At 36.1% G+C, this 14,092-nt stretch overlaps 1 protein-coding gene across 1 annotated transcript; it reads left to right on the top strand.

Moving 5' to 3' along the window:
* The first annotated feature begins 13,067 nt into the window (after positions 1-13,067).
* Positions 13,068-13,742, top strand: LOC133786011 (secreted RxLR effector protein 161-like). The gene has a single exon (XM_062225222.1). It carries the CDS (start codon positions 13,068-13,070, stop codon positions 13,740-13,742), a length of 675 nt encoding a protein of 224 aa, XP_062081206.1.
* The last annotated feature ends 350 nt before the right edge of the window (positions 13,743-14,092 follow it).

Here is a 14,092-nt window from a genome sequence, read left to right on the forward strand (position 1 = left end):
ACTTTTTTAATTAAAATAATATTCACCAAATATTATTTTAATTATTTTTCATCTCTTAATAATAATAAAAAAAATTCACAGAATAATGTTTACATAAAACACAATAAATAAATAAAAATTTCGAGTTATTACACAAAAGACTTGGCTGGAAAATACACCAAAATACTTGATAATTCCAGAGAGCTATTTCCAAACTTGAGAGTCCCTTAGTGCTTAGAGAATATGAGAAAATAAGCTTTTGGACACTTTGGTGATCCCCACTACTCTACACTTTGGTTGTGTGTGTTAGAGTGTTCTTGTTATTTTTACTTTGTTTTCTATTTACTATTATTCTTATTTCTTTCTTCATGTTCTTCTTTGTTTTTTATATTTACATGTACTATTTTTCTTTGAGTTTGTAATCTTCTTCTCCTCTACTTCTTCTACACCCCTTCTATTTATTTTTATTTTTAGCAATTGGTGTGACAATCTAAGCTCAGTTATGCTTGCTGCGAACCTAGTCCTCCACACTCGAACCAAGCACATAGAAATTGATCTCTACTTTGTTAGGGACAAGGTGCTGCAGCATCAGCTTTTGCTCAAGCATGCTCGTGCACTTGATCAAGTTGCCGACTGTTTATCCAAGCCCATTTCCGGCCATCATTACTCAGATTTGAAAGAGAAACTCACTGTGGTTTCCTTATCCACACTAAGTTTATTTGAGGGGGTTGTTAAGGAGTAGCTATTGTGTTAGTTAGTTATTAGTGCTTGTCATGGTTTATTAAGTTGTTAGGTTCGTTATTGCTTTAGCTTAACAACTTCTTTAGTTTTAGTTGTAACCAACTCTACTGATTGTATATGAGGGGTTGATTCTTTTTTAATCAGCTAAGTCAATACAATACAATTCTTCAATTCATTCTTTTTGCGAGAAATCTAATACTATTGAATAATTAATTAAAGATTATTTGAGAAATGATGTTCATACTTTGAAGTTATAAACAGAAGAAAACGGAGAAAAACAGGACAAAGTTAAAAAAAACAGTTGAGTTAAGAGAAAAAACAATTAGTAGTCAAAACCCAATTTGGATTTTCCATCGGTCATGAGAGGATACAAAATGATGATATGAGGATGAGTGGGGATGATGGTGATAATGAACATTTGTTTACAAAAACTAACTAATTATTACTCTAACTTACACCAAAGAATTATTTTATAAATTAATTCCACCCATAAAGACAAACAGAAGAAAAAAAAAAAAGGAAAAACAGAGTAAAGTTGTAAAAACACAAAAACTACAGCTAGAACATGAACATTATTACAACATGAAACTAAATATATTGAAATCTAAATAAATAACATTGCTCTACTATGACCACTTCGCAAACAAAATTGCTCTTCCATTTGAGAAAAAATTAATATAACCTATGAAGATCCCAAACACAAAGCCACATCCATACCCTAATAGCACAACTTTCCAAGTAAATCTATTTGCATCCTCCGATTCATTTTCTTGCTCCATGGTTGATCCTTCATATTCCTCATTGCATGGTTTGGACAGTGGAAAACCACACAAATCTAAATTTCCTTTGAATGAATCACTGCTAAAAGTATTGAACTGCTTACCATTGGGTATTGGTCCCACAAGTTGGTTTTCTGAAAGGTTTAAGATTTGGAGCCATATTAAATCGGTCAACTGCAAAGGAATATTCCCACTTAGCTTGTTAGTAGAGAGGTCTAACCACTCAAGGTTAGTCAACTTTTCCAGCGATGATGATATGGTACTTCTTAACATATTATGAGAAATGTTGAGGCCCTTGAGCGACTTAAGCCTTTCAAGCAACCCTGGAATCTCTCCAATAAAATTGTTGCAGGAGAAATCAAGACTTACAAGGATAGTTTGGATATGCACCAACTCTAACTCATATCCTTTCATGGTCACTGTTATAGAGTCTTGGTAATAATCATCTCCCATGTACTTCAGTTGGACATTCTCTGTATTCATCATAGCTTTGAACATGACAAAATATTTTGTTGGAAGAGCACTGTCAAACTCATTGTGGGATAAATCTATAATCCTTAAATCAGGAAAATGATATTTGGTTTTAGGTTTTCCTATGAGACCATAAAACCTATTAGATCTCAAGACTAGAACACGTAACATTGGGAGAGATTCTAGCCAGTGAGGAAATGAGTCATTAAAGATGTTATTTCAAAGATCTAGAACTTGAAGATTTCTACAATATTCCAATGATCTTGGCAATCGTCCTTCTAGATGATTTCCATTTAGATTGAGATTTCTCAAAGCACTTCCTTTCGAAAATGTGTCGGGTACAGTGCTATACAATTTGTTCCTAGCAAAATTCAAGACTGAAAGTTGTTTGCTAAATTTTCCATGCATTCAGGAATGATGCCACTCAAATTATTAGAAGATAAATCAAGCACCACAAGGGATGACTTGTTGCAAAAGGAAGTTGAGATCTCTCCCTCAAATTGATTTTTGGCTACTGAGAAGAACCATAGAATTGATGATGAAATAATTGGAAGAGGTAGTCTTGAAAACAAGTTGGAGCTAAGATCAATGTATCTTAGCCAATTCCATGGAAGTGGCTCTATGTGTGTTAACAAGTTGTGAGAGAGAGTCAAGTTGTTGAGAGAATTGTTTCCCACTTCCCATAACCATTTAGGAACACGTCCTTGAATATGATTATGGGAGAGGTCTAAGCTAGATAATATTTTTGAAGATTTTAAAATGTGTGGCAACTCAGTAATGTTGCAAGAGACAGGAGTAAATACTCAAGATTATCCAGACCATAGATTTTGGAGTTTCCAAAAGTCACTGAAATATTATTAGAGGAAAGGTCAAGATATGCTAACCTTTTGAAATTTAAAAGCTTTTCCAATTCCAGAGTACCACTAAACTTATTTGATGAAATATCCAAACGTTGAAGGTTTGGACTTTGAAAGCCACCAATTATCTCCCCAGTGAATTTATACACCCTTTTGCACAACTCCTAACCAACTTTCTTAACTAATTATAAAATTCAATATGAAATTGCTACTGCTCTAGAGAAAATTAGACATATTAGATGACTCAAAACACATATTAAAACAACAATTATTCTTAGTTCTCACGGTTTACAATTCAATGACTTCGATGTCAATTTGTGATCTAATACAACATTGCAAAAACAGCAATTAACAGCAGAAGTGTTTTCCTATTTTTCATAAACAAGTTCTTATCATTTTCCTCCATTTGCAGTTCCTATTTTTCATAGCTTTTAATAGTAATTTCTGTTCAAATTCAAATCAGAGCATTTGAAACCTCAAACAATAAAACATGTTAGTTTTCAGTACCAAAACAGTTGAAAAAACTAAAGACTAATATAGCACCATTAAATTTCAACTTCCTCAAATGAATAAAAGGGAAAAAAATAAAAAGAAGAAAAAACCACCTAAAGGAAAGTGAAAAGAAGTGTTCTTGCTAGCTCAACAGAATAGAATCACTGAAACACATATCTAAAACTTATCTAAAAAAGACAAAAAAGATCAAATCACTCCAGCCCCATGCCTCTTATGAATAAATCTGGATGCAAGTTGCAGTTAAATAGTAGAGTGGCATACAATTCTTACTAACAATATCCTAACAATTCTATCCTACAAGATTCAATTATTAATGAATCTAGAAAGAGATGTAGCCATAAGTTAAAACCAGCCAAAAAGCTACCTGCCTAGTTATATTCCAAATTTTCTAATGAATCACCAAATACTAAACCCCAAACTCTTAATAACTAAGTCATATGTTGGGGGAAAATAAAAAGAAATCATTACTAGTTCACAGCAAACTTTTGATGCTATTAGAAATTTGTTATTCATGAAATCAGAAAGTAAATGTACAGCTAAAAAAGCTGACTAAACAGAGCTTGGTGCAAACATGGAGGATATTAAATAAACAAAAAACATAATTTTTATTTCTCATATACGTACTCAAAAGATAGAAAACTCATCCATAAGCTTAATAACCTAAAAAACAAAAGCATCAAAGCTAGTAAAAATTGGTTGTTGCTGAAGTACTAGTATCAAGCTACATGAAAACGAAATTTTAAAAAATACAGTAAAGGTGTCTAATTTGTGTACCTGAGAATGAGTGAAACAGCTGGTGGGTTTGAGGTATTTCTCAGAATAGAAGAGGCTCCTCCATTGATAGAGCAAAGAGGAACTTGGTACAGAGAGGAAGAGGCTCTAACAGTGACCTTCATTGCCAGAAATAATGCAGATTAGAAAAAATGTATAAAATCACAGCTATCTCCTACTTCATGAAAATATCAAATAATATATGTCAAAAGAACTATAAAACACATACATATCATATTTTTACGGATCAAAATCGCCGTCCAAGGAGGTGAGGGCCGGTGTCGCAGGGAGGAGGAAGTAGAACTCCGGTTAGCTTGAGAAGAGGAATTTGCCGAAATGGATGGCCTTTATATATATATTTTTTATTTATTAATATTTTAAAATCTGATAATGTGGCATTCATTAATATTAGAGTAATATTAACTTAATACATATAACAAAACCTAAATACGAGGAACCCATTGTCTTCCTCCTCTCTCACGTCTCTTGACCATCCTCAACAACACAACGTATTTATTGGTATTTATTTTCTTTTACTTATTTCTACAATAGTTTCACTTTCACTCGTTCTCTTACTCTCTTAATCTATTTGTTTTGAAAAAAATATAAATGAACCAATGGAAGAATCAACTGCATTTTGTCAGCCCTCATCAAATCGTATAACTAATATCATTTTTGACATTGAAAAATAGCACTAACATAAATTAGTCACTTAACCATATGTTCTTACTGTAATTTGATTTGGCCACTTATTCTTTTCTTTTTGGCAACATATATATTTTTGGCATGGAGGTTTCTTTAAAAAAAATCAAATTGGTGGAAATTGTTTGTTTTTGTTGCCATTTCCTTCGTGGGTTAGTGTTCTCATGTGTGTGTGAGTGTGTATATATTGTTGGGAATGCTAAAATTTTGAAAGGGATACCAAATTCCAGGCAGTATTGGTAGGATATTACATGTCGAATAGTTAATTTTTGGGGGTTAAAAGATTATAAATTGCTATCTAAAATTTTCAGTTACTAGCTTTTGTTGTTTTTGACTTACTTATCTAATTTATTTTTAGTTAAAATTTTCAGTTGAATTGGCAGAAGTAGGAGCTTCTGTAACACGGGGCCAAAGTTTTGGTGCTGTTGAAAATGGCTAGGCATCAAGTGATATTTATTCTCTCGTATCTGGAAAGGTGACTGAAGAGAACGAGGAGCTTAGGATCTCGCCTGTTTTGGTGAGTACATATCTTAATCTGCTTTATTCATTATACATTGTGTGGAGATCTTTCCTACGAATCCTAACTAACCCAACTGTATTAGCTGTCAACTAATCTTGGCAACCTATATATATGTGTGTTGTTGTCTTTCATTTTAAGGAGCGTGAAAAAGAGAGTGTGAAAGAAAGAGGAGAGAAGATGTATTGAATGAAAGAGAGAATACAGAGAAAGAGAATTTGAGCTTGTGTATTGTGAGGACTGAGAGAGAAACACAACTGTTAGAAAGTGTTTGAGATTAGAACCTTAGAGAGAGAAAGGTTCTTGGGAGTCCTGAAGTGCTTGTTCTCAACTGTAATTGTATTCAGAGATATTGATGATGATGATAGTGGATCAAACAGGATGTAGGCCAGATTGATCTGGTTCGAACCTGTATAAAAATTCTGGGTGTTCTTCCTTTATTTTTCTGCATTTATGTGATGCCCCACATCACTATGGCTGCTTTCTGGAATGACGACTGGCCTTACAAACCAAGACAAGTCTTTCCAGCGTGCTTTGTCCTCACTCGCACACTTCCACATCACTATGGCTGCTTTCTGGAATGACGACTGGCCTTACAAACCAAGACAAGTCTTTCTAGCGTGCTTTGTCCTCACTCACACACTTCCTGGGAAAACTTCCCAGGAGGTCACCCATCCCTAGATTACTCCAGGCCAAGCACGCTTAACCATGGAGTTCTCAAGTGATGGGCTACCGAAAAGAAGATGCATCTTCCTGATATAGGTAGTACCCATCAATCCATTTAAGCCCTCTTCAACTGTGTAGTCCCATACCTACATAGTCTTAGAATCATTACACTTGACCTTCCCCAGGCGGTGTGGGATTGCACAGCTTACCCGGTCTTTCCCCTTACGGATCACGGGATTCTGACTGTCACAATTTAACTTTTGATTACTAGCATTTCCTTATAACTAATCTGATATATTAGTTATTGCAATTGTTTATGTCATTGCTGATTAAATTCTAAGAGTCTTGATCACAGAAAACATAAGAGTTTTCCTACAATATCAAAGCCAGGTTTCACGATCAAGAGGAGAGATCAAGATTCAAAGATTCCGCATAAAGAATTGTTCAAGAACAGAATCAAGAAAGTATGTCAACAATGGCAAAGTTTGAACTGGAGAAATTCGATGGCACCAATGATTTTGCCTTATGGAGAGAGAGTTTAAAAGGTATCTTAGTGCATCAAAAGGTGGCTAAAGTGCTCGGAGATCAAATGTAACGACCTGACTTTTCTTAACTAGACCCACCGAACACGACTATGACTATCCGGGGTCAACTGGACCCTTACGGTAAACTTTGGTAAAAATCGGACGTTAAAAAGTAAATAAACTTTAGAGTAAACTTTAGAAAATTTTACATTGGAGTACTTTGAAATAAAATAGTATTTGGATGGGATCCCATAGTTTTAAAAAAAACAAAATGTAGTTTAAACATAACTTAAGAAATAGTCTGTGGCCATAGGGCCTTCTTTAAGTAGAACTAGTAAACATGAAATTGATAAAATTGTTATTAGACTTAGCAGAAAACTTAAGAGAACCCTGACAACCCTGCAGATCGGCTGTTTCACAGTATGCATACTTCATACAGAATCCCCTCCAGCTCATTGCACTGCTCCTTAAGCCTTGCCCTTACCTACACACACAGAGTAACTGATGAGCTATAACACTCAGTAAGGAAGCTAGCTACAACTCATGATTCTACTATTCTAAACAAACTTTTCATAACAAAAATGCATATCTCGAAACTGCAAACTGAGCAACACGTCTAGCATATTCACATAAGTCAAAGTGTTGCGTAACACACTGAAAACATATAACCGAGCCATCGTGTTATCTGTGGGTTTTTAATCCTAGTGTGGCCTCCACGGCCCAGAGCAACCTCACCTCCCATACCAAAGGGGTACACTCCGCTAAAACACGATGACTCTACTGACTTGGCGGATAACCCCACTGTACGGCTGCATGGGGAATCCGCCCTCACAAGGCCTTGTACTGAGCCATCGAGCTATCTGTGGGGTCATGATCCCCGGGTGGCCTCCGTAGCCTAGAGAATACTCACATCCCGTGCCAAAAGGGTAAACTCTGCTAAAACTCGATGACTTTACGGACTGGACGGCGAACCCCACTACACGGCTGCATGGGATCCACCCTCACAAGGTTTCCCTTGACTGTCATAAACATTGCACATACATTCATGATAACTCTACTGCACTAAGCACATTCAAACACGATAGATGGGTACTATCATGCGCATCCAGTCATATAATCACACACATATATAACATCTAGAATTTAACCAGCAATATACAAACATGCAAAAAATTCACTAAGATCACAACAAGCTAAGTTACTCTTGGTGTATACTTCCTTACCTCTTGTCCTTAGCTTTCGCGAATTATATCTTTGTGAGTATTTCCGATCGCGTTTAGACCCTATAATCATATTGGGACAATATGTCTTAGTTTATTCTTACTAAGATTCTAAAATATATAAGGGAAATTAAAAAAAACAAAACTGAAATTCCCAACCCTGGCCCAAACTCGAGCCCTTGAGGTAAAATGACCATAATACCCCTCTCAGAATCCCAAACTCAAATTAGAAAATTATTATTTCCAATAATAATTTTATCCTAGGCCATCTTCAAAATTGCAAGTCAAAACTCCAATTATTTCTTAAAATTCTGTTTTCCGATGCTCGAGTCCAATTCACGAGCCCCGAGCCCACCTCTTGACCTTGAGACTTAAAATCGGTAATATTGTACTTTCTAAAATATTTTCTAAGTTCTTGAAAATATTTCGTAGATTCTAAGTCATCAAATCTAAACTTTAAAACTAACTCCCGAACCTAGAATTTTTCTTGAAGCTTACATAATAATTCCTGAGTCTAGCTTGTAAATTATTATACTTGGACAATTAACTAGAGAATTTTTATCCTTAATTCTCAATAATCAGATTTTTGGTCTTAAAGTACCTAATCCCAAGTCTTGCAGTAACTTTCCAAATTTTGGGACCAAATACCACATTTTGTCCCATTTGGTTACAAATCTGTAACCATTTGTAACCAGTTGAACACATGCACCCTACTACATGCACGTGACCACCCCAACTTCCATCATCCTCACACACGTTCACCACCATGGCCAGCCGAACCTTGCTTGGACCCAAGGTTCCCCACCATGGCAGCCACGGCTTCAATCCCTACACCACCATGCCCATCCCTCGGCCACCACTACCTCCACCATCACCACCACCGGTCTACCTCCGTGACCACCAAAGTGGTATCCTCCCACGCACGGCCAGCCACACTACCATCTCTAACCATCACCAAAACATCCCAAACCTCAAGATCACTCATTTTAAAACTATCCCCAATGCCTTGATGAATGTTTCTAGTAAACACTAATTAAATCCATACAAAACAGCCAACAAATTCATAGCCAACCTAATAACATACACAGAAAATAATCGGTACCGTAAACTACGAAGGAAGTTCACGGATTTGTACCTCTTACTGTGGCTGGTTTCTTGGGGTTCCTTCTTCTCCCCACTTTAGTCCACAATGCTATGAACATAACCAAACCATTTCACATGGATTTAGTATTCAGAATCTAAGAGAAAAATCAACGAAAAGGTAGGTTCGGACTTACGTTTTTCTTCTGATTATTATTGTACCGAACTTCCTATAACACCCCCTTCTTTCTCTTGCTTTCTTCTACAATCAAAACAGAGGCTCTAAGGATGTGTCTAAAGCCTGTAACCCAAAGAAAACCAAAGAAAAACTCACCTTGACTTCTCCTTCTTGGACCCGAAATGGTCGTGCACTATAAGAATACAATGTTCTCTTTCTCCTATATCTTTCTCAGTTTCTTCTCTCAAGTTCGACAATGGCTGAAAGAGATAAGGAAGAAAGTGATTCTAATTCCCACCCTTCTAACCTCTAATAACTGCCTTGAATATTCAAAAAAATTCCCACCAGCCGAACCTATGCATTTGTTCAGAAAATGCATTTAACTATATCTAAAAATAATTAAATAAAAAACTATAGTGTAAATACCAAAATGTGACTTTAGCTTAAATTTATGCTTATGATTTCATGTGAATCCTTTCATCATAAAATGACCACTTTAATCCCATAAAATTCTTCTTGAATTGTTCATAGACTCTTTCTTAGCGAATAAGTCACAAAATCATAGTCTAAAATGATTCTATGATTTTATGTGGATTCCAAATACATAAAATCATATACTAAAACTCTTTGAACAAGATGTCAATTTTAGATCTAAATCCCCACACTATGGTCTAAAGCGATCAACTCACATTTCTTTAATTAAAATAATATTCCCCATATATTATTTTAATTATTATTCCTACTCTTGAAACAAAATTCACATAATAATGTTTACATAAAACACAATAAACAAATAAATAATAAAAAAAAATTCCGGGTTATTACATCAAAAGCTTTTGGCAGAGAAGAAACCAGAATAAATTGCTGAAATGGAGGAGATGGCTTATTACACGATCATCATGTATCTTTCCAATGGAGTAAGAAGGAAATTAACTTCAGAAAAGACTGCAAAGGGTCTTTGGGACAAGCTGGAACAATTGTACCTGAAGCCATCCATTTCAAACAAAATAAATCTTCTTGAAAGATTATATGGTTTTAGAATGAACTTCTCTATCTCTTTAGATGAAAATATTGATAAATTTAATGAGATTATTGTTGGTTTGGCTAATATTGAACATAAGGTAGATGAAGAAAGTCAAGCAATTATCTTGCTCAGATCATTACCAATTGCCTATCAAGAAGTCAAAGCAGCAATAAAGTATGGCAGAGATGTGATTGCTTTGGAGGATGTTCTTGGAGCTTTAAAGTCGAAGGAGTTTGAGTTACAACTTGAGAAAGAAACCAGGAAAGATGAGGCTTACTTTGTTCGAGGAAGAAATCTAAAGAGAGGCTCATCTAGAGGAAATCAATCACACCATTCAAGGTCGAAGTCAAGAGGGAAAGACTCAAGACAGTGTTATCACTGTGGGAAAACTGGACATATTAGGAGATTTTGCAATCTGTTAAGAAATCAACAAGGGTCCAGATCAAACCAGGACCAGAGAAGACCAATCTACAATCAATTTCATAATGAAAACAAACACCAGCAAGGAATGAAGTCTCATAATGATTCTGCAGCTATGGCAGAAACCAAAGATGACTGCTCATCAGGAGGAGAACTTTTCTCAATATCTGAGAAATCAGATATCAAAGAGTGGATCCTTGATTCGGGATGCACTTACCATATGTGTCCTAACTTAGATTCATTTTTTGATTATAAAGAAACTGATGGTGGTAGAGTACTAATGGGGAATGATGTTTCTTGCAGGGTAATTGGTCTAGGAAAGGTGGCAATTCGACAGTTTAATGGAGAGGTGAAAGTGCTCAACAATGTGAGACACATACCCGAATTGAGAAGGAATTTGATATCCTTGGGAGCTCTTGAAGAAGAAGGATATGGCTACAAGTCTTTGAATGGGAACCTAAAGATCACAAAAGGATCTTTACTGGTCATGAAAGGAAAGATAGTCAATGGACTGTATGTACTAGAAGGAGAAACTGTAGCCATTGCTGAAACATCTGTAGTTAAGACTCAGGAAACTGAGATGCATCTGTGGCACCAACGAATGGGGCATATTAGTGAGCAGGGGCTGAGAGAGCTTCACAAGCAAGGGAGCATAGACAAGTTGAAGACTTGTGCATTACCTTTCTGTGAAGCATGTGTATTTGGAAAGCAACACAAGATTAAATTCACAACTGCTACACACAATACAAAGAAGGTTTTGGAGTATGTTCATGCGGATTTGTGGGGGCCAAGTAGAGTTCCGACTCATTCTGGTAAGTTTGATTTCTTATCCATTATAGATGATTTTAGTAGATGTGTTTGGACATATTTGCTTAAGACTAAAGATGAGTGTCTAGAGAAGTTTAAAATTTGGAAAAACCAAGTAGAAAATCAAACAAATCTTAAACTTAAGACACTTAGAATTGAAAATGGATTAGAATTTATAAATAATGAGTTTGATGATCTATGTAATGAGTATGGAATCACAAGGCACAGAACTGTAGTTAGAACCCCACAACAGAATGGAGTGGCTGAACGCATGAATAGGACCTTATTGAATAAAGTGAGATGTTTGCTTATTAGTTCTGGTCTAGGGAAGTCATATTGGGGAGAGGCTTTAGCAACTGCCAGTTATCTTATAAATAGAAGCCCAAATCGTGTTATACAACTTAAGACCCCATATGAAATGTGGTATGGAAAGCCTCCTAGTCTTAAACACTTGAGAGTTTTTGGTTGTGCAGCATATGCACACCAAACAGAGGACAAACTAGATGCTAGATCCATTAAGGGAATTTTTCTTGGATACCCTTTAGGCACAAAAGGATATAGAATTTGTTTGAATCAAAATGGTAGACCTAAGGTCATAATTTCAAGAAATGTAGTGTTTAATGAATATGATTTTCCTCACTTGAAAGCCGAGAAAGGTTGTGATGTTTATGGTGCAGGTGCATTGAAAAAGAATGATGACTTGACTGAGTTTGAGATAAAAGTGAAAGGATATGAACCAGAAAATGAGCAAAGCAATGCACCAGGTGAAGATTATACTGAAGATCAATCAGACCAGTCCACAGATTTAACAGGATATCAGCTAGCAAGGGATCGTGTGAGAAGTGAAATTCACCCACCTGCAAGATATGTTGAGGCAGATCTAATAGCCTATGCTTTGGCTATAGTCCAAACATGTGACATACCAGAACCATTAAGCATAGAAGAAGCTACTTCAGGAAAATACAAGAAGGAGTGGAATCAAGTATAAAAGAAGAGACGGACTCTCTGAACAGAAATGACACATGGGAATTGGTGGAAAAACCAGATAACAAGAAGGTGATAGCTTGCAAGTGGATTTTTAAAGTAAAGGAAGGAGTAACACAGGAAGAACCAGTGAGATTTAAGGTCAGGTTAGTGGCTAAAGGCTTTACTCAGGTGGAAGGAATTGATTACACTGATGTGTTCTCACCTGTAGTAAAGTATAAAACCATAAGACTGATGTTATCTATGGCTACTCAACAAGATCTGGAGGTAGAGCAGCTAGATGTAAAAACAACATTTCTAAATGGTTATTTGGAAGAAGAGGTCTACATGCATCAACCACCTGGATTTCAGGTGGAACAAGAGGGAAAGGAGCTTGTATGCAAACTTAAAAGGTCCTTGTATGGCCTTAAACAATCTCCACGGCAATGGAACAAGAGATTCAACAATTATGTCCAGGAAATTGGTTTCACAAGATCAAAGTTTGATCACTGCTTGTACTATAAGCATCTTGAGGAATCAACAAGAGTATATTTGCTGTTGTATGTAGATGATATGCTCATCATGGGCAAAGACAAAACAGTGATAAAGGGAATCAAAGACAAGCTTAAAGAGGAATTTGAAATGAAAGAGCTCGGGCATGTTAAAAAGATACTTGGGATAGAAGTGACAAGAAACAGAAAAGATGGGATTCTGAATCTTAAACAAGCAAGTTATATTCAGAGGGTACTTCAGAGATTCAACATGTAGGATTCAAAGAGTGTTTCAGTACCTCTAGGAGGACAATTTGTACTTTCAAAAGATCAAAGTCCAAAGACAATCGATGAGACAAAGGAAATGGCAAAAGTCCCTTATGCTATGGCACTAGGGTGTTTAATGTACATCATGGTCAGCACTAGACCAGACATAGCACATGCTCTAAGCATTCTTAGCAGGTTTATGTCCAACCCCGGATTAGAGCATTGGAATGCTCTTAAGTGGCTACTTAGATATCTAAAGGGAACTACTGAGATAGGACTGAGATACAGACAAATGGATCAGAAAGTTACACTTGAAGGTTTTGTAGATGCAGACTATGCAGCAAGTAAGGATACAAGGAGGTCAACTACTTCATATGTATTCACAACAAATGGAGATTGCATATGTTGGAAGTCCCAACAACAGTCAGTGGTGTCACTATCAACAACTGAAGCTGAGTTCATGGCCACCACCGAAGCATTCAAAGAGGCAATATGGTTACAAGGAATCTTAAAGGAGCTGAAACTTCTCAAAGGCAAAGTTACTGTGTACTCAGATAGTCAATCATCGATTCATCTATGCAAGAACCCGGTTTACCATGAGAAAACCAAGCACATCGATATTAGACTATTTTGGATTAGAGAGAAGATTGAAGAGGAAGTAGTTGAGCTGGAAAAGGTGAAGACAGAAGAAAATCCTGCTGACATTGGTACTAAGGTGTTATCTGTAGGCAAATTCAGGCATTGCTTGGATTTGCTTAACCTTAGTAACTAAGCAAGGATTTTATGGTCCACTATTGGAGTCAAAGACAACTTTGCTGAAGCTAGGATTTGAAGAAAAGAGGTGGAATTTGTGGAGATCTTTCCTACGAATCCTAACTAACCCAACTGTATTAGCTGTCAACTAATCTTGGCAGCCTATATATATGTGTGTGTTGTTGTCTTTCATTTTAAGAAGCGTGAAAAAGAGAGTGTGAAAGAAAGAGGAGAGAAGTTGTATTGAGAGAAAGAGAGAATACAGAGAAAGAGAATTTGAGCTTGTGTATTGTGAGGACTGAGAGAGAAACACAACTGTTAGAAAGTGTTTGAGATTAGAACCTTAGAGAGAGAAATGTTCTTGGGAGT

This window comes from Humulus lupulus, chromosome 6, assembly GCF_963169125.1.
Source record: "Humulus lupulus chromosome 6, drHumLupu1.1, whole genome shotgun sequence".
Classification (NCBI taxonomy): domain Eukaryota; kingdom Viridiplantae; phylum Streptophyta; class Magnoliopsida; order Rosales; family Cannabaceae; genus Humulus; species Humulus lupulus.